At 39.0% G+C, this 25,382-nt stretch overlaps 1 protein-coding gene across 1 annotated transcript in view; it reads right to left on the bottom strand.

The window, feature by feature from the left end:
• ppil2 (peptidylprolyl isomerase (cyclophilin)-like 2) overlaps positions 1 to 25,382 on the bottom strand; it is a 415,520-nt gene that overhangs the window by 64,032 nt on the left and 326,106 nt on the right. Inside the window, exons 15-16 of the mRNA XM_041202829.1 lie at positions 18,204 to 18,321; positions 16,689 to 16,745 (exon numbers count right to left, since the gene is read on the bottom strand). Coding sequence (XP_041058763.1) covers positions 16,689 to 16,745; positions 18,204 to 18,321 — 175 coding nt within the window. The remainder of the gene's footprint in view (positions 1 to 16,688; positions 16,746 to 18,203; positions 18,322 to 25,382) is intronic.

The raw sequence follows: 25,382 nt of genomic DNA, 5'->3' as shown, positions 1-25,382 counted from the left end.
GGATGGAGAACTAGAGGACACTGATTTAAGGTGATTGACAAAAGAAGCAATGGCGACATGAGGAAAAACCTTTTTATGCAGAGAGTGGTTAAGATCTAGAATGCACTGTCTGAGTGTGGTGGAAGCAAATCAACTGAAGGCTTCAAAAGAGAATTGGATAATTATCTAGAGAGAGAGAGGGGCTACAGGGAAAAGGCAGAGGAGTGGGATGGGGAGCTGCTCTTTCAGAGAACTGGTATGGCCATGATGGGACAAATGGTCTCCTTCGTTGCTGTTACCCTTCAATGATTTCATGTATTTGAGGGGGTTTTTTTGCTTATGAATTGTGAAGAAGAGCCATTCACACTTGTCCCTACTCAAATTCAGTGCTGTGCTGAGAATGAGAGATGCAAGTTAGTGGTTTAACAACCATAATAGGTGTTCTTGGCATTACAATAGCCATGTGCCAAGCAATGAATCCATTCACATCGATGCAAATGGAAACATTGCCAGTTTGCAAATAGGCTGATGGTTACTACAAACAAAAATTTTCACTTGCAGAGCTTTTACACAAAGTAAATATGGATCAGGAAGGCCATTTGGCCTCTACTACCCATAAGGCACTTTGTGTCAATTGTATATAAATTGTGCATAATGGTATGAAGATGGTGGGCATTAACAGGAGATTTACTTGTGCTCCTGTAAATAGACTCTTCAAAAGATGTAGACAGTATGTTTGAAATGTGTATCTCTGTAATAAAAAGCTTATGAAAGGGTATAAAGATTGGCTCCAGTTCTATATTTCACCTCCTAGTTTTATAGAACAGAACATGGTAGTAGAGAATGGTTGCCTGAAAGTAAAGGATGGAAACTAAGAAGCAAATTTTCAGACATAAAATTAAAATCCTAGTGGCCAATGTGGATGAATGAATGGCAGAAAGCATGCTTAAAGTGTTGGCCTATGATTATTCTCCAATGTTCATGAAGTCTGAACCACATGACCAGTGGAAGATTGAAGCATACACATAGACAAACGTTAGAACCCTACGAAAGAGAAAACAAGGCATGGCCCTTGGGGTTGTCGCTTGCTAGAAAAAGTAAAATCAGAAAGAAGTACTTTTTGCGATGGATGCCCATCAGTTGAATAGTAATGAAGGTCTGGGCCATCTATGAGAGTTCTTGAATGAAATCTGAAGAAAGTCGATCCATTAAATATCCATGAAGCATGGTCAGAATTTGATAGATTTCGGGAAACAGAAGGTCATTCCATGGAAGGATATATCATGGACTTCAACAGATGACATAAAAAATTGATGAAATCCAAATTTGGGGATCTCCATTTAAATTACTGAATTGTGCTAAGATGTCTTATGCGGACAGGCAACTGGTTCCAACTAGTGTTCAGTTCTCAGAAGGAAAGGCTGTTTTATCAGATGTCTGCTGCCTTAACATAAAATTGGGGAGCCATTCATTTCCTTTAGCCTTCATGGAATAAATGAGACATTCAGCTGACACCCAAGAATATGGACAGATGGACAGATTTCGAAATAGTCTAGATACCAAATGAAATCAATACAACAGGGGGATTAAAGACAGGCAGAAAGAGGATGAAATCACCTTTAGCAGATCAAGCTATTCTCACAGAAGACAAAATTGGAAAAATAATGGGTGAATTAATCCAAGGAATACCCAAGGAACAGTTAATGGGTGCTTCAGGTGTGACTTGAAGTATTATTATGTGGTGAACTGCCCAGTGCAAAGAGGCCAGGTCCTTGAAAAGACACATAATAAAGACAATTATGTGAAAGATGAATATAATGATGAATCTGAACAAATTATACCAGTCGGGAGTCCTGTGTTGAGTGTGTTAGCCATAGGCTTTTAACAGTGTGGAACTAGATAGTAACTGTACTTCAATAGTAAGTGGGACAGATTCTTTAGAATGTTATTACTTTTTAAGATTTACATCAATGACTTAGATGAGGGGAGTGAAGACATAGCTAAATTTGCAGGTGGCACAAAGGTAGGTAAGTATGTTGCGAAGAGGACATGAGGAGGCTGCAGATGGATATAGATAGGCTGAGTGAGTGGGCAAATATCTGATAAATGGAGTTTAAGGTGGGAAAATGTGAAGTTGTTCCCTTTGGCAGGAAGAACAAAAAAGCAGAGTACTCCTTGCATGGAGAACAGCTGCATAATTCTGAGGTCAGAGGGATCTAGGTATTCTAGTACATGAGTCACAAGTTAGTAATTAATGAGTCACAGCAAGTAATTAAGAAGGCTAATGGAATGCTATCCTTTGTTATGTGAGGAATTGAACATAAAAGTAAGGATGCCATGCTTCTGTTATACAAGGCATTGGTGAGACCACACCTCGAGTACTACGTGCAGTTACGGTCTCCTTATTTAAGGAAGGATGTAAATGCATTGGAGGTGGTTCAAAGGAGGTTTACTAGATTCATACCTGGAATGAGTGGGTTGTCTTATGAGGAAAGGTTGGACAGACTGGGTTTGTTTCCACTGGAGTTTAGAAAGGTGAGGGGTGATTTGATTGAAGTATAAAAGATCCTGAATGGCCTTGACAAGGTGGACGTTGAAAGGATGTTTCCTCTTGTGGGTGAGTCCACAACTAGGGGGCACTGTTTTAAAATTAGGGGTCGCCCTTTTAGGACACCCTTTATGTTCTTATCTTGAGTCGCAAAGTAGCAATGATTGAGGCAAGATGAAGAAACAGGAAAGTACTACTAACTTTAGGTTTGGTTATGACAACACATTGAGGTCACTAAAGACAGTTGTAATTCTATGTAAAATAGCAGGGGTAAAGCATTTTATAAGTACTGTTGTAGTTTCTGGGAAGATACCCAAGCTGTTGAGTAAATTTCCTTCGAGAACTGAAACTTGACATGGAGCATAATAAGGCAATTATTTTTTAAGTCAGTTTATCCTTTCAAGGCATTATTGTATCTTTTTAAGAAAACATTATGTTGCCTTGGATCTAAAGGTATAGGACAAAGAAATATTTTCATTCTACATGTTATAGTCCTGCTGATGAGTTTTAACCCTTTTCTAAAAACATAGCAAGGACAAAATGGTTATTATTATGCATAAAATCATGGTGAAATGGATGGGACCAGACTTGGGACACCAGTGAAGTTCCTGACCGGAACTGGAATTTGCCAATGACAAGTTCACAGTCATATGTGAATACGAACATCATGGTCATGAATACCACAGCTGAAAATCCTTTCAGCAATGGATTTTGTGAACGGAATCATGCTGTAATTTTTGAAATGCTACATAAAATTTTAGCTAATCAACCAGGCTGCAGGTTGTCAACCACCTAGCATGGATTGCTCATGAAAAAATTCACTCCAGATGTTGGAAGATACAGTCCCTATGTAGGCGAAATCCAAAATTACCTTCTGTTCTGTGCAATAGTGCTCCTGCGTGAAAAGGTACTACAATTAGTTCAATTTTTTCGGCACACTCGAATGCTTTACATGCAGGAGATCAAGCTTTCACCAAAGCTGAGGTCTTGGACAAGATTCAGAAACCACTGAGGTACTGCATAAGACTGAGATAAAGTTCAATTCAGGAGATTTAGTATACTATTAAAGAGAGATTATAGGGAGTGGAAAGGCCCTGGTAAGGTCGTAATGGTAAGACAGTGCTTATCAAACACAGCAGCCAAACTGCTAAGATTCATTCCTCACAATTAATTGGAATTAATTACAAAATCTCAGACCCTGAGCAGCTGATTGAAATAAATGAGGAACGTTGTACCTCAAATGTTTGTGTGTTTTGTGACGATGGTCCTCAGGAACAAAATGCAGTAGATCAAGGGCTGTGTAGTGGTAATGTGAATAGTCATGACACACAGGCAGATTTATCACATCCACAGGCCAATTGCCCAGAGTGGGTACTTGGTGACCCATACCCAGTGTGGTCTAGTTACTGGAGAGATGTGACAATTGTCGGATATACAGGAAAAGTTACTAGCAAGTTTAAATATTTGTTGAATTTCAGGATGATGACAAGAAGTGAGGTTCGTGATCTGTCAGGATGGGGTGACAGTGGAAAGAAAGAAAATACAGTGCAAGCACTGACAGTGGGTGCAGAAGTGACTCTTACATTAGAAAACAATATACGAAAGAAAAAGCTTCCAATAGTGCAAGAGCTTGCTGTGGTAGTCCCAACAGACATGAAAGTGGAAGTAGAGGCTGCAGCTTGAATAGATTAGACAGTGAAATAAAGGCCACAGGGCAGCCTCATAATGGAACTAGAAACAGAATTCCTCATGATTGAAGTGAAGTTTTGGTGGCTGGTAATAAAACTAATAAGAGAATAAACCAGAGATACAAAACCAAGGGAGTTAGACGGTTTGAGAGAATCAGGAGTTTATTCTTAGCTACCAGATAAGGATCAACCAGCTTTGCCGCATTGGTGAATTTGTAATATTGTAAACATCCTTAATGAATGGGAACTACAAGGCTAAAGTGAGGATAATTGCTATGTGTTTTGAAGAGCAACTGGATGATACAAATGTTAGAATGGAGTCTCCCACAGCGGAAAAGTGATCTTAAAAAACCATTTCAGCTCTTTTGGTCACATATTCATGGGTGTGTAGGTCAGCTGACATAAAAGCAGCATTTCTGCAAGGCATTACTTTCTGGAGGGAAGTGTTTTTTGAAACCGCCTAAAGAGGCAGCAGATGTAGAAGGAAAACTATGGAAACTAAACAGATTTGTTTGTTACCTGAATGATGCTTCCAGGAAATGATATTTTTCAGCAGGATCTATTTTGCTGAAAGTAGATTGTATTCACTTAAGAGCAGATTCTACAATGTTTTATTGGTGCTATGAAGGAAAACTTTCAGGCATCTTCATGATGCATGATGCATGATTATTTATTGGGTGGTGCTGAAGAATTTTAGAAATGTGTCATTATTTCAATTAGAGTGGAATTTCAAATTCAGAGTCAGGATTCTGGGCTTTTAACTAAATTGGTTTAGATATTAAGCAAAGTAGATCTGGAATAAAAGAAAAATACTGCAGATGCTGGAGATCTGAAATAAAAACAGAAAATGCTGGAAAAACTCAGCAGGTCTGGCAGCATCTGTAGAGAGAGAAATAGAGTTAACGTTTTGAGTCTTGTAATGCTCTACTTCAGAGATGAGCTCTGTTTCCTCAGCTCTGAAGAAAAGTCATATGGACTTGAAACGTTAACTCTGGTTCTCTCTTCACCGATGCTGCCAGGCCTGCTGAGTTTTTCCAGCATTTTCTGTTTTTACATCTGGAAAAACTTATAATCAACAATCCTATTTAAAGAGTGTTACTCCCATCGCAGTTGATCATACCAGGTCATCACAGAAAGGTGATATATTTAAAGAAGCAACAGAGCAATTGCAAAGCTTGACTGGTCAACTGAATTGGTTATGCACTCGGACCTAGATCAAAAGCTAGTTTTAATGTGTTGGAGTTAATGGTTAAATAACCTAAAGTCGAGAATGCTTTAACAGCAAATAAACATTAAGAAAATTAAATCTAGATAAATGCATACTTAAGCATCTTGTTTTGGGTGCCTCTTCAGATTTGATTGTCCCCTTCAGGTTGATAGCATTTACGAATCTGATCACTTTGCATTTAGCTCTTGAATGCAAGTCATTTAGGAAAGTCTTGTACTAATCGAGCACCATTCACGACTTCAGGGTGTCACAAAGTGTTTTAAAACCATTGGAATACTTTTGAAGCACTGTCATTGTAGTCATTGCTGTAATTCAAGAAATGTGGCAGCCAATTCGCAAAATCCCATAAACAGCAATGTGATAATGACCAGATAATCTGCTTCAGTGGTACTGGTTGAAGGATAAATATTGGTTTGGACACAGCGGAGAAGTCCCTTGTTCTTCTTTGAAATAGTGTCACAGGATTTGATTTTAACATTTCAAGTGCCCCATTTTATTCCAATAATAACTAGCCACTGCTTTGCATTCTTCAGCCTATTTCCCATACATTCTCAGTTTCAACATGAACCTGTGGCAGTTTCAACCATCACTTACTGAACCCAACTCTCTGGGGAATACGCTATATTGTGAGCTATTTATCACCCACTGATAACTCTAGCATAACTTTGTGGAGCCTATGTACGTTCTACCAACATCAGTGTATCACAAGACATCTGGCCCTGCTCCAGCTCTCCTGCCATACCTGGTTATATCATTGAACAAAATAAAATGAACTTGCTTTGTCAATTCACAATGTGACGCAACTTTAGATCCATATCTGGGCGCTCCACTAGCAGAGTCGTGTGCCTGATATCAATCATCTGTTAGGGACATGTACGTGCCTTTTGTTCAGAAACAGATAAAAATCTAATTTCAAGCACAACTTTACACTCATATGAACCTGGTGCTCAAAAAACACTCAATCAGTGGTTTAATCAAATTAGATTAAAGGACCTCCTCTGCCCCAGGCTGGTTGTGATTTTATTAGTCTCTGCTGCAATTTATGATCTACATTCTGGCTATATCAGTTTACAGACAACTAAACAGTGAGGAATGTTGATTGATACTGACTAATAAGGTTATTGTGCTTTTCATGCAGAACACCCATCAATAGCACTGAAGCTTAAACAAAGCGTACAAAGAAATCGGGGTCAAGTCTTAGTGGTGCCAAAACCTGGGCGCAATTGAATTTCCAGCTGGCAAAGCTAAAGACCAGCGGAAAGAAAAACACACTATTCAGTCTTTTGAGATATGTGTCATTAACCTACTGCTCAATTTTTTGAGTCAGCATTTTTGCCTTTCCCCAATTGCCCTTGAAAGGGCATTGTTAAGCCACCTTCCTGAACTTTTGAAGTCCATGTGGTGAAGGTCTTCCCACAACGCTGTAAAGTTGCGAGTTTCAGGATTTTGACTCACTGACCATGAAAGAATGGTGATATATGCCTAAATTGGAATCACAAATGACATGGAAGGGAGCTTGTATTTGATGTTCCTATGCACTTGCTGCTGTTGTCCTTCTAGGTGGTGGAGATTGCAGGTTTGGGAGGTGCTGTTGGAGATGCCTTGGCAGGTTGCTGTAATACATTATATAGATAGTACATATTGGAACCACAGTGAGCCAGTGATGGAGGCAGTGGCTGCTTAAGGTGAATGGGCTGCTGATTAACTGGATTGCTTTGTCCTGGGTGGTGCTGAATTTGATGAGTCTTATATTTATCCAAGTAGCTAGAGAATATTCCGTTAAGTATATAATTTGTGTCTTGGAGGTGGTGGTGAGCCACTGGGGAGTCAGGAGGTGAGCCCCTGACTGCAGGATACCAGCCTCTGACCAGCTCTATTAATCGTTGCATTTATGTGAGTGGTCCAATTGAGATATTAATCAATGTCGACCCCTACTATGTTGATGGTGGGGAACTCAACAACAGTATTTGACACTCAACCATTCTACGTGACCATTTTAAGTTTGTGCATTTAAGAAAGGGGTCTAAGGGCTTGTGAAGTAAAATAAACATTTGTCGGGCACTTTACTAATATCATACTATGAAAATGCACATTGTTTTTAATCACTCTAATTCTTGATGCTGACTGGCCAGACGCTAGGAACAGTGGCATGCGCACTTGGCTCGCACTGCGTTCCCCAGCCTCTGTGCGGTTTCAACCACAGCTGAGATTATTGGTGTGGTACTGATTTGTGTCTGCATGATTAGTGACGCTGTTTGCTCAGCTAATCTCTCTGGCATGCCCTGTCCTCTGCTAACTTGCTCCCTCTGCCACCGAGCCTTTGCCGACCCTCTCCCAAGTGCGCTCTACCCCCTCCAGAGCCCTTCTGTGGTTCTCCAGTCCATAGCAAACCGCAGCCTATCGAGCTCTGTCTCACTCCATCTCACTCCCCCAGTTGTTGTTATTTATACTGCTCTATGAGCATCTCATACACACCATCCTACCTAGTTACTATTCCTTCTAAGCGCCACAATACGCGTCATTGCTCCCATCCATATACTGGTTCCCCAACGCCTGGTTAATGGCCACAGAATGAATCAGTCTCCCTGGCAATGATAATATCCAGTTATTTCAGGGTGCTAAAGATTTTTATAATGCTGGGACATTCATGAATTCTGAGGCTTTCCCATCACCAAAATAACACTGCATCGCACTAAATGCATGGCAAACTAGATATTCTTCACACCACAATTAGCTTTTACAAAATTTGAATATGGGAAATTATGTAGCATAGACTAGAAAATAATGCACAGCAAAGTGTGACTTTGTTAGCAGAGTTTACTGACAGCCATTTGGGTTGTTTCTACCAGGGCTAACATGATTCTAATCCAGAGAAAATTCCATAAACCTACTTCAGCTTTTCTACAGATCTGTTGAATTTTATTTATCAGAGCTCTTCAGTCACTGGCTTTGATGTCATAGGCAGTCCAACTCATGTGGGAAGTGCACTCGATGCAGTTGTGGCTTCAACAAACTCAGTCTTTTTTTATTCATTCATGGGATGTGGGCATTGCCAGCAAGGACAACATTTATTGCCAATTCCTACTTGCTCTTGGGAAGGTGGTGGTGAGCAGCCTTCTTGAATCATTGCAATCCATGTGGTGTAGGTCCACCCACATTGCTGTTAGGTAGGGAGTTCATGGATTTTAACCCAGTGATAGTGAAGGAATGATGATATCCAAGTCAGGATGGAGTGTGACTCAGAGGGAGACCTGCAGGTGGTGGTGTTCCTCCTATGAGTCTGCTGCCCTTCTCCTTCTAGGTGCAAGAGGTCACAGGTTTGGAAGGTGCTGTCGAAAGGAGGCTTGGCAGCAATGCATCTTGTACATGGGTAAATGTGGATTGATTCAGAAGAGTCAGCATGGATTTGTTAAAGGAAAATTGTGTCTAATTAACTTGCTGGAGTTTACTGAAGAGGTAACAGAGATGGTTGATGAAGGCCATTGATGTGGTGTACATGAAATTCCAAAAGGCATTCAATACAGTGCCACTGTGAGGAATACAGACATGTGAGGAAAGTTGGAATAAAAGGAGCAGTAGCAACGTGGATACAAAATTGGCTGAGGGAAAGGAAACAATATTGGTTAATGGGTGTTTTTCAGGCTGGAAGAAGGTTTGTAGTGGAGTTCCTGAGGGGTCGGTATTGGGACTCTTGCTCTTCCTGATATATATAAGTTATCTAGATCTTGGTGTGCAGGGGACAATTTTAAAGTTTGTGGATGACGCAAAACTTGGGAGAATTTTAAACTGTGAAGAGGACAGTGTAGAACTTCAAAAGGACATTGACATATTTGAGGGGTGGGCAGATAGGTGGCAGATGAAGTTCAATGTCGAGAAGTGTGAGTTGATATAATTTGGTACAAAGAACATGGGAGAAACAGTATAAAATAAAGCAAATTGTTCTAAAGGGTGTGTAGTAGCAGAGAGGCCTGGGTGCATAAGTCATTAAAGGTGGCAGGACAGGTAGAGAGAGCTGTTTCTAAAGCAAACAGTATTCTAGGCTTCATTAATAGGGGTATAGAGTACAAGAGCAGGGAGATTATGCTGAATTTATAGAAGACACTGGTTAGACCTCAGCTGGAGTATTGCGTACAGTTCTGGGTGCCACACCAAAAGAAGGATGTGAACGCATTGGAGAGAGTGCAGAAGAGGTTTATGAGAATGGTTCCAGGGATGAGAAACTTCAGTTATGAGGAAAGATTGGAAAAGTTGGGACTGGTTTCCTTGGAGAAGGCTGAGAGGAAACTTGATAGAAGTTTTCAAGATCATGAGGGGTCTGGACAGAGTAGTTAGGGAGAAACTGTTCCCATTTGTAAATGGATCGAGAACCAGAGGGCCAAGTTTTGAAGTGTTTTGCAAAAGAAGCAAATGCGAGGTGAGAAATTTGTTCACACAGCGAGTAGTTAGGGTTTGGAATGCACGGCCTGGAAGTTTGGTGGAGGCAGGTTCAACTGAGGCATTCAAGAGGGCACTGGATGATTGTTTCTATCTAGATAATGTGCAGGGTTACAGTGAAAAGGCATGGAGATTGGCGCTAAGTTAAAACGCTCAGAGCTGGTGCAGACACGATGAGCCGAATGGCCTCCTTCTACACCGTAATGATTCTGTGATTCTGATTCGTGAATGTTACTGAACGCTGTGCAATCAACAGTGAACGTTCCCACTTCTGACTTTGTGATGAAGGGAAGGTCATTGATCAAACAACTGAAGATGGTTAGGCCTAAGACACTATCCTGAGGAACCTCAGCAGTGATGTGCTGTGGCTGAGATGATTGGCCTCCAACAACCACAACAATCTTTTTTTGAGAGATATGACTCCAACCAATGGACAGTTTTGCCCCCTATTCCCATTGATATAAATTTTTGACCAAAAATATTGTTACATTGCATGCAAAGTTTAATTGTGATTCCTGACTAAATATTTTTGCTTAAGGTGTAATTTTTTGGCAATTTGTCCAATTGGAATCAAGTTCCACTTCTAATGAAAGCTGTAGTGCCTCAAGCCAGACAGGACTGTCAAGATGCTTAGGCTTATGAATCCAAACATCGCAGGTGTTTTAATACCAATATCATAATGGCAGAGGCTTGATTCATTTTAAGTTTTGAAAACAATCCTTAAATACCATAGTTTAAACCCTGAACATGAGAGAACTGCATGTAATTCTGGACAAACTATAAACTCAAAAACACATAAAACATCTTTTGTAAAAGCAGAATTCAGCATCTGGCACCATCAGCAGAAAGCTCATTTCATACCACTGTACACACAGAGTACTTTTTCCCTTTTGAACTACTGGCTTTCAAGTTTGAAGGCTAATTCTACACAAATCCATTACGTTTGCATAGAGAACAAAAATTCCAAAGCAATCACTAAACTCAAAATACAAAGAAACAATGAAATGAAAATGGAAATATGCTATAAAATAGCCCAACAGAACAATTGGCTCACAAGGATGTGAGAAAATCAAATGTTTTAATCTATACTAAAAATTGGTTAACAATTCATTGCTTAGATACAATGGAGTATCATTGAGATCTGCTCTGTATCTTTAATCCAGAAGCTTTACTCATACAGAACACACCTCAAGAACTTTCATTTAATTTCTATACTTTCTAATAAATCACTGCAAGAAATCAAGGTTGAAGAGCAGGGGCGAGAACTATCAGCTAAGATAGCAGATTTATACAGATAACTTCAATGTTACACACAAATGCTGAATATATGATTTTTCTGGGTCTGGTTGGGCTTGCTGATAGTACATAGATTTCTCACACTCTTGGTCACTTGATTGTGGACACTTTTTACATAATATGTGCTGGGAAATGTCAACTCTCCCAAACATTAACAGCAGAATTTTTAAAATCGTCAATCGTTTATCCCCCTCAAAGACTCTTCTATATGTTTCTAATATTTTCTCACTCTAATTTTCCTGCCTCTTTTCCACTCTGCCTCTTTCTTGCTTTCTCTCTTCGTGCATAGCTCTCATTTTGTTTTGCTAGTTCTAATTTTTCCCCTTATTCTCCTATATTTCTATAATAAAAATAAGAACATATTCTCTTTAAATCTGTGACCTTGCAATAATCTCATTAGCATTGCTTTGGTGATGGCTGTGAATGTTGCGATGAACAATTTTTTGGAAATATGCAGACATCCACAAAAGTTGCTTTACTGCTGTGTTTTCTGGCTATTTCCCACACCCATCTTATTGCTGAGTTTTGTACCAACACGGGTGAAAGTAGGCTTTCTTTCACTGGGAAATGTTCTTATATGGGCTAGAGATTCAGACTTGGTTAGGTAACTGAATAAGGTAGAATGCCTGAACTACCACTATACCCTCCAAACCCTTTTCTATCACCCGTTTGAAGTATCGTTCTTGCTAGAGGTTAAAAACTTGTATAATTTGTTTCTGATTGTGTTTCAAATTGCATTTTTGTGTTAAGGTATTTTAGTTGACCACAAATACCAGTCACAGCCTCTCCCCTCTCTATTTGTTACTATGTCTATGATTACATCTGATATAATTGCTTAATGTTGTAATTCAAGAGTGCGCAGTAAGTGGGGTAAGTCATGGCAAACTATAACCAATAATGCAGATTTTAAAGGTCTGAAAACTGAAAACCCACCAGAGTGAAAATGTGTGAAACCAACCAATCCAGGATTATGGACTAAATTGTCCGTAGATTAATTGACTCCTTCAAGATACACTCTCTTTGCAATAAATAGCTCAATTAAAATGTTTAGCGTGAATACATCTAACTTTATACACACACACATACAGCATTTAATAAAAAACAATCCGCACAACAATTCCTGGCAACAGCTGCTTAGCTCAATGGAATGTGTCCAATTACTTTTCTCAATCTTTGTAAATTACAGAAAGCAAAAGGCTAACACAATGTTTGTAGCGAAATAGAAAAGCCAATGTTTGTGCAATGAAAGCACGGAATCAGAAAACTACAACGAGCATTGTCCCAGGTGCAATGACTTGCATTCTTTTGTAGCCCTGGTTAAACATTTGTGTAAATAATGTAATTCATCAATAAATGGTGTCAAATTATTCAGACTCAGAATACTGGCAATCTTCACTACAACAACTTGCACAGATGTAGTAGGATAAATTAAATGAGAATGTTAGATGTGAGAGACTCGAGTTCTCTGAACCAAACACCATGGTCTCGATTTCTCAACATCTAGTACGGTCTACACTTGCTAGTTTACTAAGGTTGTATGCAAAAACATAGGATTACCTTGTATAGTGTCATAACTATGTGATGTGTGCATGTGGAATATTAATCTTTAATTTCATCAGCTGGTCAAATATATATTGAATTTCTTAACAGACTTTTAAAGCAAGCAAAGACACTGACTTAAGATGGCTGCCATAGGTCACTTGACATGTCTGGTATTACAAGTAGGTCAGTTTCTGGAAGTTTCCAATGTGGATTACAATTAGAACATGCCAAGGCAAACCTCCTATGAATTTCACACCAGTGGATGTCAAGAATTACCTCAAAGATAAACTGGCTCTCACAGTTTGCATTTCTATAAAGTTACCTTTCAGGCAGAGACGGGAAGTCTACTGAAACAATGGCTATATAGAAGGTATTGATGTGTTCCTCCTAGCTCATCGCAGGGAAGAATGGTCCATTCAGAAGTGATGGCTGGGACATTTAAAAAAAAACTAATCACCTAGGTCATGACACAATAGGTCTGTTCAGGCATGAGCTAATCAATTTCATTCTGTGGAATTCTCAATTCATTATGGGGAGAGGTCATGTGACCAGAATTAACTATGGAGAGAGAAGTCATGTGGCCAGAATTAACATTTTGAAATGTCCTTTATTACAACATCCTAGTTGCTTTTAACTATCTGAAGTAGTAGTCTGCAAATGCAGCAATAACACCATCTCTCTCCCTGCTGTTCTCAAGTTCAGAGCCCTATCTCTGTTACCATTTGGAATACATCACAGAAACAGAGAATTTCAATCAAAAGGAACCCTGCCTGCTTATATCATACAGGGCTCAACAGACAGAAAAGTTTGAAGGACACTTCAAAATCACAAAGTAGTGTTTCCAGGGGAAAAACCAGGACCACTTAAAAAAAAAACTGCTTCAGTCATGAACAAAAGCAAAGGAATCAAACCGCGAACTCTCTATTTTTTGACTTTTATCACTGAACCAAATTTGCCCAAAAGTTAACCTCCTCAACTATATCATTTGTAATTTTGCCTGCTTGCATGTGTGCTTGTGCACAAAGGTTGGGATGTGGGTTTGCCTTTAAGTATCTTTACCTGGGTGGGTTTTTAGCACAATAAAAACTAACCCCTTTGTGTTTAAACTCAAAGCCTGTTGGACTGAGTTATTTGCAATCAGCAGTAAATAGTCAAGTATAGACACTGCATTAATATCTTCAACCCTATAAATCACAAACCCTGTTATGATCGATTGAGGTGTGGAAAAGAAAGGCAGAGTCCTGACATGTCCTCAATGGTCATAACAATAGGACATTCAGCACACAAACAAGCCAACTGTCCTAACTAGCCCTTGCTAGTGGTCATACTCCATTTGAACCTCCTCCCATATTTCCACACCTAAATCCATCATAATAACCCTCCATTCCCTTCTCTCGCATATGCTTGTCTAGCTTCCCCTTAAGTGCATCTATACTATTTGCTTTAACTACTCCCTGTGATATGGGTTCCATATTCTCACCACTCTTTGGGTAAATACGTTTCTTCTGAATTTCTGAATTCCCTATTGGATTTCTTAGTGCCTATTTTATACTGATGGCCTCTGCTTTTTAAAAAATCCAACGCCTTAACAAAACTTCTTAAAAAAAGTTTCATTTTATTCTTCATCTCATCCAACACCTTTACAAGAAACTTTTTTGAAAACCCCAACCCACCCACAGGGCCATCTGTCACTTGATTCTATGTTGGGATTTCACGGAGTGCTGACCCTTGTCCTACTATTAATAGTCTGTTATCCTACCTTTATGCCACTATCAGCTCCTTCTTTAGTCTTTAACACTACCATTAACACTCCTTTGGTCTTGTGTCCATGACATCTTTGTTAATGTCTCCTTAGCTCCCAGCTATACCTGACCTTCTATCTTGCTCCACCCCATTAAACAGTATAAAATCCATCACATTTCTACATCTCTTTAGAAGAGGAGTCATATGGACTCGAAACGTTAACTCTGTTTCTCTCTCCATAGATGCTGCCAGACCTAAGTTTTTCTAGCATTTTCTGTTTTCATTGCCTCTGCTTATGCGCGTCACCACGAAAGGTGACATTCTTTCTGTATCCACTTTAATAAAACATTTCATAATTATAAGGACCTCTATTAGGTCACTCCTCTGCCTTCTTTTTTCAAGAGAAAGAAGAGCCAGCCTGTCAATTCTTTCCTGATATATATACCTATGCATTCCTGGTATCATGCTTGTAAATCATCTTTGCTCCCTCTACAGTGCCTCTATATCCTTTTCCTATGCAGTACTCAAAGTGTGATTTAACCAAGGTTCAATCCATGTTTCACATATCTTCCTGCTTTTCAATTCTATCCTTCTAGAAATAAAGCCTAGTGCTTGGTTTGCTTTTTTCGTGACCTTGCTGCAGTGCAACATTTAGTAATGATGTGTTTGTATACCGAGATCTCTTTGCTCTTCTACCCCACCTAGACTTGCACCTTCCAACAGTGACCGAATAAACTAAATTTTCACCAGTGCATTCTACCTAGAAAATGCCCTAAGGTGCTTTACAGGGGAGGAAATGGACACAGAGCAATAATACAAGTGTGGGCAGGGGTGAGCAAAATCATGATTAAAAAGCAGATTGTGAGGAGATTTTTGCTGGGGGCTTAGGGAGGAGATGTTAAACATTTGGCCTAGGTGACAGTTATGGAGCAAAAGGAGGTGACAAAATTAGAGGGTTAAAGAGCACAGCTAGGGGAGGGTACTGAGGCTGTAGAAGGATTTATTGATGACAGCATGGATTTTGAACTCTGTATTGGGGACAGTAAACAAAGGGGGAAGTTTGTGAAATTGAGCATATTAGAAATCACAACAAAGACTAGCTTTCATAATGGCCCGCCCCTCCTCCCCCCCACCTGCCATAACGTGCTGCAGGCAGGCTAAACTAGCTGGGAGTGGGACTTTCGACCCTCAGTGGGAGGAGGTCCCACCCTCAAAAGCTGTCACCCAATATAATTTGCCAGGAGCTCCAGAGCTCAGTAGTTTCTGTTGCCAGGAGTGAAAGGAGGATCGGTGGCAAGGATGACGGATGCTGGGAGACAAACAAGTTCTGGGCCTTTTGGGCGGGGAGGGATCCAAGAGCCCAAGGAGGGGGAAGAAAGAGGGTAGAGGATTAAGAGTGGGCAGGTGATGAGGAATGAAATGGATTGAGACATCTTGATGGTGTGGGGTGGGTGGGTGCCCCCAATGTGCACAGGGTACCCCCAAATGATGTGCCCCACCTTCTTCCCATCCTTTTTCAAGCTGGCTTCAAATATGTATTGCCCACTCAAGCCCACCTGCCCTTGCCAACTGTATTATAGCATAGGCAACATAATATCCTGGTCAACTGGCTTGGTAATAAGCTCAACTGACATTTAATTATTTATTTAAATATGGCAGGCAGGTTGCTGATTTCAGCACCACTCACCTAGCTATTATAGGGGACAGCGCAGGGATGGGCGGAAAGTTGGTGGGTTGGGCAGTTCCCATATTTTAGGCGCTCCCCCCACCGAAAATACATCCAGCAGGTGCAGGGAGTGGGGGCACAAAATCCAGCTCTATGTTTGTGAGGGTCACGAAAAGCACTGACTTATTTCCTTTTTCTTCCCTGTCCCTGTATTATAGCATGGAGAATGCAGTTTGCTTTCTGCTGTTCCTTACATGGTTGCATTACAGTAATAGGAAAAGGAAAACAAAAAGTTGGTCAAAGAGACAGGGGGAAGAGGAAAAAACAATATTTCTGCATACACCTGGAAAAGGAGAACTACTCCGATCTTAACTGTACTAAAAAAAATGCTAGAAATACTCAGATTTGTAAAGATCTACTGACAAAGGCGTACCCCCAAAATATTAGCTTGTCCTTTCTCTTTACAGATACCGACTGATCTGCTGCTTATTTCCAACATAGGGAGCTTTTCTTTCCTTTTCATGGACCCACTACAATGAGCTGATAGTATCAAGTATCTCTTACCTTCCAAAGATTGTGTGCTTCTTGTCCAGATAGACACATGAGCGGAATGTGATGAAGCTGAGAAGACAGAAGAGGCCATTATGAAAACATGCTCTTCAGCTGTGGTTTTCATTTTTTGGTACCTTGTTCAGCTTATAAACAGCAGAGCTTCTTTAAGCTGGGTGTATATGGAAACAGTGAATGGTTGCTGCCTCTGAGCAGCAGCAAGGAACAAATTAAAGAAAAAAAAAGTCACAATTTAAAAAAAGTCCCCAGGTTTAAAGGATCCTAAAAAGGAACACTAACATATATAAGCTAGAAACTAACATTTTTTTGTAAATAGAAAGATAAACAGGCTTTATGTTTAACACACATTAAACAAACTCTTACTTTATGGCAATTACTGGTTGATATTTAAAGAGGCTTCCATTTATGGTGTCATAGGCTTCAACACAAAACTCATTATCTACTCTTCTGAAGTGAATGTTTGAGGTTAGACAATTGGTGGAAGAAGTGGCACTAAAAAACATAGCTATTAGTTTTGAATGTAAATGTTGAACATTTGGATGTGATCCTTTGAAATTTAATAACATTATAACAACTTCCAAATTGGTTGCTTTGAGGGGGATGTGGAGTCCAACAGTGAATTCATTTCTTTCATTACATTTCCCACTATTCCATCATTTAATTAAACAAAATCTTCACTATTTCTCATTGCACTGCAGTTATTTATTAGGATCATAAAGATGTTTTTTTTTACTAAAGATTGTGCACAAAGAATGTGACCACATTACAAACTAGATTCAGATTCTCTACAGTCCTACAACATAGTTCCCCTGCTAAACTCAGTAACCATAAAGGATAGGACAGTTCTATTTAAACATTAGAATATAACTGCATCCTAGCTATGTCTCATTTACCAAGAAATGATTCTCTGTCTTTATTTTTGCTCTTCTGACTGTTTCTTTGCTCAGCGGACATGCACTCATCTCTTCCCAAGCCTCTGCCAAAGATTCCTGGAAGTGGATGATTTTTATGACTTAGATTTACCTTTGGGAAACTAATACCTTTACTTACAAAGTAAGATTATATAAATTATATAATACCTTTGCCTGAATTGAAGGACTTGCCATGTAAAGAAAAACTAACAGAATTCAGTGCAGTGATCAACAGAAATCAAGGTGATTGGTATATATTTCATGCCTGCATTATGTAGAATTCTCATTCAATGTCATACGTTTTGGGAACCAGGGCGTAAGACAGTAAATGAAAATTCTACATAATGAAATGAAAGTGGAGTGGTTTCTTCCACTAGCAGTCTTAATGTTTCAGCTTCCATGAAGGACCAGAATTTAAACATATTCATGCACTTTTTCCCTTTGAAGTAAAATAGTCAAAATGTTTGAAATAATACATTTCTGAAAGGGAATTTTATGAGCATGCCGCTTTCAAAAAATCTAAAAAATGTTTGCAATTATCTTGGCTCACTTGAAGGATTGGAACAAAAAAAATGGAGGCCTTTGGACAGTTACTTACAACTGCGACTTGTTGGTGTTGGGTCCAGAGTTGGCCATGCTGAGGATGCCTCGACCTGCATGTGAGAGGTTGTGTTTGAACTCATCCTTGAAAGGTTTTCCCCAGTACGATTCTCCACCTAGAGGCATAGAGGGAGAAACATATTGATATAAAGGTCTAATGAAACGTCATCAACCTGAAATATTAACTCTGTTTCTCTTTACATAGATGCTGCCAAAATTGATGAGTGCTTTTAGCATTTTCTATTTTTATTTCAGATTTCCAGCACCTGCAGTGCTTTGCTCTTGATAGCTCCCTGTTTACCATCAAGGCTTTCAATAACAAGCAGTTCATGTTTTACACAGCAGTCATAAAAATGTCATGGGAGGTTTTAGAATAGAAGAGAAATTATTTAAGAGAAAGTGGAGTGCTTCAGTCTCACAATTCTGTACTGCTGCTCTCCTGAACATGCAAGTGGTAGTAAGTGGAGGTAGAACATCATCACTTCTGGAGCACAGAAATGTTTTGAAGTGACATATATCCTTATTTCAACTAACTAATGATTATAATCGATATGGCATGTTAACAGAATCCAAGTCAGTTGGCGAAGTTGAAACCAAGGCACAGAGCTTTTCTTTATTGAGTGTTTATTGACTTTGTTGTCTCATAGCTCTCCCCCAATACACCCAGTGTCCAAACTATCCCCTGCTTACATGTGCTTAAAGTACTTAATTAAACAATGCCTTTCACCTGGGAATCCTAACACAATAATTAACATGTCATGTCAGAGCATGAGTGTAATCACTAACTCCATGGTTAATGAGTTTTTGCACTTTTAAATATAGTATTTTGTTTTAGAATGCATTGTGGAAAAATGTAGACAGATCATCAATATCACAAATATCAAACGTTATCCAACAATGCCAAACACGAGCAGAGTTTGTGGCTGCTGCAGTGCTCAAATGCAATTTCTGGAGACTGCATTTTGGTTTTATGTCATTAATGAGAACAATTCTGAAAATTCATTTGTTCCTCGTAAATTATGGGTGCCATTTGATCAATCAAAATTATGGTAATAAGCAGTGAGGACTGTAAGAGTCTAATTGTCAGTTGCATTTCACTTCTTAGTGAGGCTATAATAGGCCATGCAATGTTGAGCTTTACCCTCAAATTATGTTAATTGTACCATAAGATTTAGATTAGCCATGGAAAAAGACAGGAGCAATCCACAGTAAAAATAATTAAATGGATGAGGATTAATTTAATTGGTTTGAGAATGGATCTGTCCTGTCCTGGGTAAATTGGAATTGAAGATTGGCAGGCAATACTGTAACAAAACACTGGGCTACTTTAAAGAGATAATTCAGGTACAGTCGAGGTAAATTTCTACAAGGGGGAAAAGTAGAGCTCCCCGGATGACAAAAGAGAGTAAGAGGAAGTAGTAAAAAGCTGTCAGGTTGTTAACGCAAGTTAGAAGCAGGCTGACTAGAGATAATTTCGAGAAGCAGGGAAAAAGGAAATCAGCAAAACAAAGAGAGAACATAAGAGACAGGCAGTTAACAAAAAGGGGAATCCAAAAGTCTTTTTATAAGCATCTAAATAGTAAAAGAGTAGCAAGAGGGCAGGTGCAGCTGATTAGGGACCAAAAAGGGGATCTACGCATGGAGGCAGAGGACATGGCTGTGCTACTAAATAAGCATTTTACATGTGTCTTTATCAAGAAAGATGATACTGCCAAAGTCATAGTGAAGGGGGGCATAATTAAGACTTTGGATGGGCTAGATATTGAAAAAGAGGTGGTATTAGAAAGATTGGCTGCACTTAAGCTGATAAATTATCAGGATTGGATGGGATGTATCCAAGGATGCTGAGAGGAGTAAATGTGGAAGTTGCAGAGGTAGTGACCATAAACTTTCAATCCCCCTTGGGTGTGGTGCCACAGGACTGCTGAACTGCAAACGTTACACCCTTGTTCAAAAAGTGGTGTAAGGGTAAACTTAGTAACTATAAGGCCAATCAGTCTAACCTTGGTGGTGGAAAAGCTTTAGAAATGATGATCCGGGACAAAATTAACAGTAATTTGAACAAATGTGGGTTAACTAAGGACAGTGTAGATTTGTTAAAGGCTAAATATGTTTAACTTGATTGAGTTTTGTTGGTGAAGCAACAGAGAAGGCTGATGAGGACAATGTTGTTGATATGGTGTATATGGGTTTCCAAATGGTGTTTGATAAAGTGCCAGCAAAGTTAAGGCCCATGGAATAAAAGGGACAGTGGCGGCATGGATACATGGTTGCCTGCGTGACAGGCAACAGAGGGCAGTGGTAAATGTTTGTTTTTCGAACTAGGGGGAAGGTATACAGTGGTGTTCCCAGGGATCGGTACTAGGACCTATGCTTTTCTTGATGTATATTAATAATTTAGATTTGGGATTTCAGGACATAATTTCAAACTTTGCAGATGACACAGAACTTGGCAATTCTGTGAATTGTGAGGACAGTGATAGATTTCAAGAGCACATGGACAGGCTGGTGGAATGGGCAGGCACACGGCAGATGAAAGTTAATGCAGGGAGATGTGAAGTAATACATTTTGGTAGCAAGAATGAGGAGAGCCAATATAAACCAAACGAAATAATTCTAAAGGGGATGCAGGAACAGAGACACCATGGGGTAAATTGTACAAATCATTGAAGGCGGTAAGGCAGGTTGAGAAAGTGATTTAAAAAGCATAAGGAGGGGTTCCTGAGCTTTACAAATAGGAGGCATAAAGAACAAAAGCAAGCAAATTATAATGATCCTTCATCAGACACTGGTTTGTCCTCAACTGGAGTATTGTGCCCAATTCTGGGCACCGCAATTTAGGAAAGATGTGAAAGCTTTAGAGAAGAAGAAGAAAAATATGAGAATGATTCCAGGGATGAGGGACTTCAGTTACACAGATAGATTGGAGAAACAGGGGTTGTTCTCCTTAAACAAGAGAATGTTGAGAAGAGATTTGATAGGGGCGTTCAAAGCCATGAGTGGTTTATGCCGAGTAGATAGAGAGAAATTGCTCATTTTGGCTGAGGAGTTGAGAACCAGAGGACACAGGTTTAAGATCACAGAATCACAGAGTGCAGAAGAGGCCCTTCGGCCCATCGAGTCTGTACCGACACGTGAGAAACATCCGACCTACCTACCATATCCCATTTACCAGCACTTGGCCCATAACCTTGAATGTTATGACGTGCCAGTTCTGAAGAAGAGTCATACGGACTCGAAATGTTAACTCTGTCTTTCTCTCCACATATGCTGTCAGACCTGCTGTGTTTTTCCAGCAATTTTTGTTTTTGTTGTCTATGATTCTACTGGACTTTTATGCTTACCATTAACATTGCACTATATTTGCACTACAAATTACTCAAATGTCAATCTTATAATGGTGCAGGGATGTCAATGTTACTTTTGGAATCTTGTGAAAGATGAGCTCATGGTTTATCTCCTTAACAAACGAAAGAAAAGAACACAAAGAAAAAGAGTAAAAGACAGAAGAAAAAAGGTAAATTAGAGTAAAACAAACATAGGGACAGAAAAGGGAATAAAGAGAGGGGATAGCTGCTTGGTAGTACAGGACTTGAGTGTTGCTGAGAAAGAAGAGAGACATGCTGTAGAAGCTTTTCATCTTGCACTCATCAGGACAGATTTGCAAAAGAAGGGAAAAGAGTGGATTAAGAGAGAAAAAAGAGACAGAATAGAAAAGTAAAGAAAACAAGTAGAAGAGGACATTGTAACACAGTTGCATTTGGGAATTGTTGAATTGGTCCGTAAAAAATTAATGAGTTAATGACAGTGTAGATGTGCAAATGCATTTAAATGATGAACTATAGAATGTACTGTGCCATTCATCAAGATCAGGAGCAATTTAAGCTCCTGATTAAAGATACTGTACTGTCTTCAAAGGAACTTAGGAATAATCTGGTAAAAGTAATATTATGGTCCATCTAGTTCATCTTCTGCTATCCTGGTAGCTGCATGGTACATGGTAATTGAGTTGCAACTAATGGTACCAATTAATCTCTACCAATTAGTCTACAAAAGACTCAGACACAAAAACATCTCAGTAGGGAAAGCTATGGGAGCCTTAGGTTCAAGAGCACCTTTTTCCTCTCTAGGCTGCTACATTAACATATATCGATGATTTAGATGAAGGGCCCAAATATAATCAAAAAGCAGAATCTTTTGTAAACAGTAAGATACTGGGAAATTCTGGTATTCAGAGAGACTTGGGTGTTTTGGTGCATAAATCACAGAAAGTTAACATGCAGGTGCAGCAAGCAGCTTGAAAAGCAAATGATATGTTCTTCTTTATTACAAAGGGATTTGAGTAATTTTATTCGTTCAAGAGTTGAGTGTTGCTGGCAGGGCCAGAAGTGATGAAGTTTTACTGTAATTCTATATGGTTTTGGTGAGACCTCACCTTAAGTAGTGTCCAGTTTGGCTTCCTTACCAAGGAAGAACATACCAGCCTTGTGGGGACCATAACAAAGATTCACTAGGCTGATTCCTGGGATGAGGGGACTGTCTCATGATGAAAGATCAAGTTGACTATATTCTATGAAATTTAGAAGAGTGAATGATGATCGTATTCAGCTATATAAAATTCTTGAAGGGCTTAATTACATGGATGCCAGAAGGATGAGGAATATAGAATTAGAGGTAATAGAATAAGGGATTGGCCATTTACAATTTAAATGAGGAGAAATTTCTTCACTGAAAGGGTTGTGAATATTTGGAATTCTCTATCCCAACTATTGTGGATGCTCAGTCATTGAGTATATTCAAGATTAATAATGTTTTGGATACTAAGGGAATTAAGGCTTATGGCAACAGTGTGGGAAGGTGGAATTGAGGGATCATCCATGATCATATTGAATGGTGAAGCAGGCTTGCTGGGCCCAATGCTCTACTCCAGATCTGATTTCATATGGTCTCATGTTCTTACTAACCTCATAAAATATTCATATCTAATATCCCAAAATGTGATTTTCTAAAAGAAATTAATCTAATTTAATTTGATGGAGTCATCATCTTCTGAGTGTCAAAACAGTTAGACACTGAAAATTACTGCCACCCAGCAATAACAGAGAACAAGACTGGTGTAACATTATCAAGACAAATAAAAATATTTTTAAAAACTTCTTGAAAGAATTCTGGAGTGAGACTCTCCAGCTTCATTGGTCTCTAAAATTGTGTCATCATTGGGATCCTCTATGACATCTGAAGCTCTAAACATTGCAAATCCAGCAATTTTGAGAGCACTATTAAGTTCAATAGGGAGCCTCAGAGCAAGGAGGGACTTTAACAGCTTTGGCAAGGCTAACAGTGGAACAGCAAAAATTGTCCAGCAATTTACTCTGCAAATTCCTGGATTTTTAATAATGACGAGCCTTGTTAATTCATTATAACGATGCTATATGCCCAGAAATTTCTGTCCCAATAAAGATTAACCGTTGAAATTTGTCAAAGAAAGGCATAAGGATTAAAAACTTGCATATTTACAGCAATAAGTACAGCTGAATTTAAAAAAAACTAAGCATAAATATAGAGAATAAATTAGAGAAACTTTAGAGAATACATTTTGTTTACTATCATTGAAGATAGGTGTGTGCCTTGGTGAATGGGCACGTGTCTGCCTGTGAGCTAGTGTGTGTGTTTATGCTTATGTTTATTAATAGGTACTCTGCAGTGTGTTGATAATAAATCGGAAAATATTTTTTAAAAAAATAGAACGTTTTATTATATACCAGTAAATCTCCCAAAGGGTTGCTTGTGGTGATCAAAGGATATGAAAACTCCTAGGGTGTGACCTTTTTATAAGCAGGATAGGTGCAAACGAACATTTCTAGATATGAAACAGGAGCTTTCTTGGATTGGTCCCTACTCAATTTGAGTCCGATGGAAAAGCATGACATTTTTGAACTCATTGCGTTTCAACATTTCTGATCATATTTCTACAGCAAAGATTCGGGATTTAGAATCTTTAGTGCTGGGTTTTTATTCTCAATAATTTTTTTTTAAAAGACTTCTAAATGAAGGACAATTAATATGCCAAACAGAAGTTGTTTTTCTCCAGAGACTAAACATGTTAGCTTGACTGGATAATTGGAGTAACACCCCTCAATTATTGTGCTGGATAATGCTTTGAAATTAGTTTGTCTGGGAAGGGTAGGGGTTAAGGAGAGAGAAGCAATTATCAAAAGTCAGTCTATTTTGTTGGGGAAAAGGACACTGCACAGGCAGTCAAATTACAAAAGACAGGAGACTGGAAGGGGAGAAGGTTCTGTCTTGCAATATTTGATAGAATGCTGAAGTTTTATTTAAATTAAGTAAAGATGACCTACAGAAATGGAAGTAGCATAACCAGTTCTTTAATTTCAAGTGACCATGTGATGATGACCTGTATTGACTGAAGTAAGTGAATCAGATCATTCCTGCTTTTCTGTACATCTGCCTTACTGTGGAACTACACAGCTTAATGACTCAAACAAGGTCATGCTTCATCAAACATTAAGTTGGTCTGCAGCTAGATAATCACTAAATCACCCTTCTGCTCTGTTAATTTGATTAGTGCTCTTCTGAGCTCTCCCGGCCTGCTTCTTCCAAACAACCAAATATACTCTCCTACACACTTTTCCTACCCCCAACATCTTCACTGTATTGAAATTTATCTCAATATTTACCAAAACCTAAAAATTTTGCAACTCCTTACATCCTTCATTCTTTCTACAATCTTCAGACTTTTCAAGTTCAAACTCTAAATTACCTCACAACTTTATAATTTAAATCAACTTCTTTCTTATTTCTTCATTGGTTCTGTCTTTCACTGTGGGGTCTTGGCCCTTCATTTTGGTTTGCCAATTTGGGGAGCAAAATATTTCAATAGTGGAGGAGGGAATTATTAAAACAGAGAGCAAGGAAACCCATATAACACCTGGCTCAGCCATTGGGCAATAGATAATATAGGAGGGATGTAGAGGGAGAAATAAACTTTTAAAATGGGGAGAAATTAATGTGACTGCAGAATTGAAGCTCCTTGCCAGAGCTTCAGATCTAATCACAGGTTTGAAAGATTGTGGTATACAGCAGTAATATTCTTAAAATTAAGTCTAGCAACTGCCAATATGTTAGCAAATGTCATGGCCATTCTATTTTGAACTAT

Source organism: Carcharodon carcharias, chromosome 13 (assembly GCF_017639515.1).
Source record: "Carcharodon carcharias isolate sCarCar2 chromosome 13, sCarCar2.pri, whole genome shotgun sequence".
In the NCBI taxonomy this organism is placed as follows: Eukaryota; Metazoa; Chordata; class Chondrichthyes; order Lamniformes; family Lamnidae; genus Carcharodon; species Carcharodon carcharias.
The sequence above is the reverse complement of the archived record's forward strand: the minus strand, read 5'-3'. Positions and strand labels throughout refer to the sequence as shown.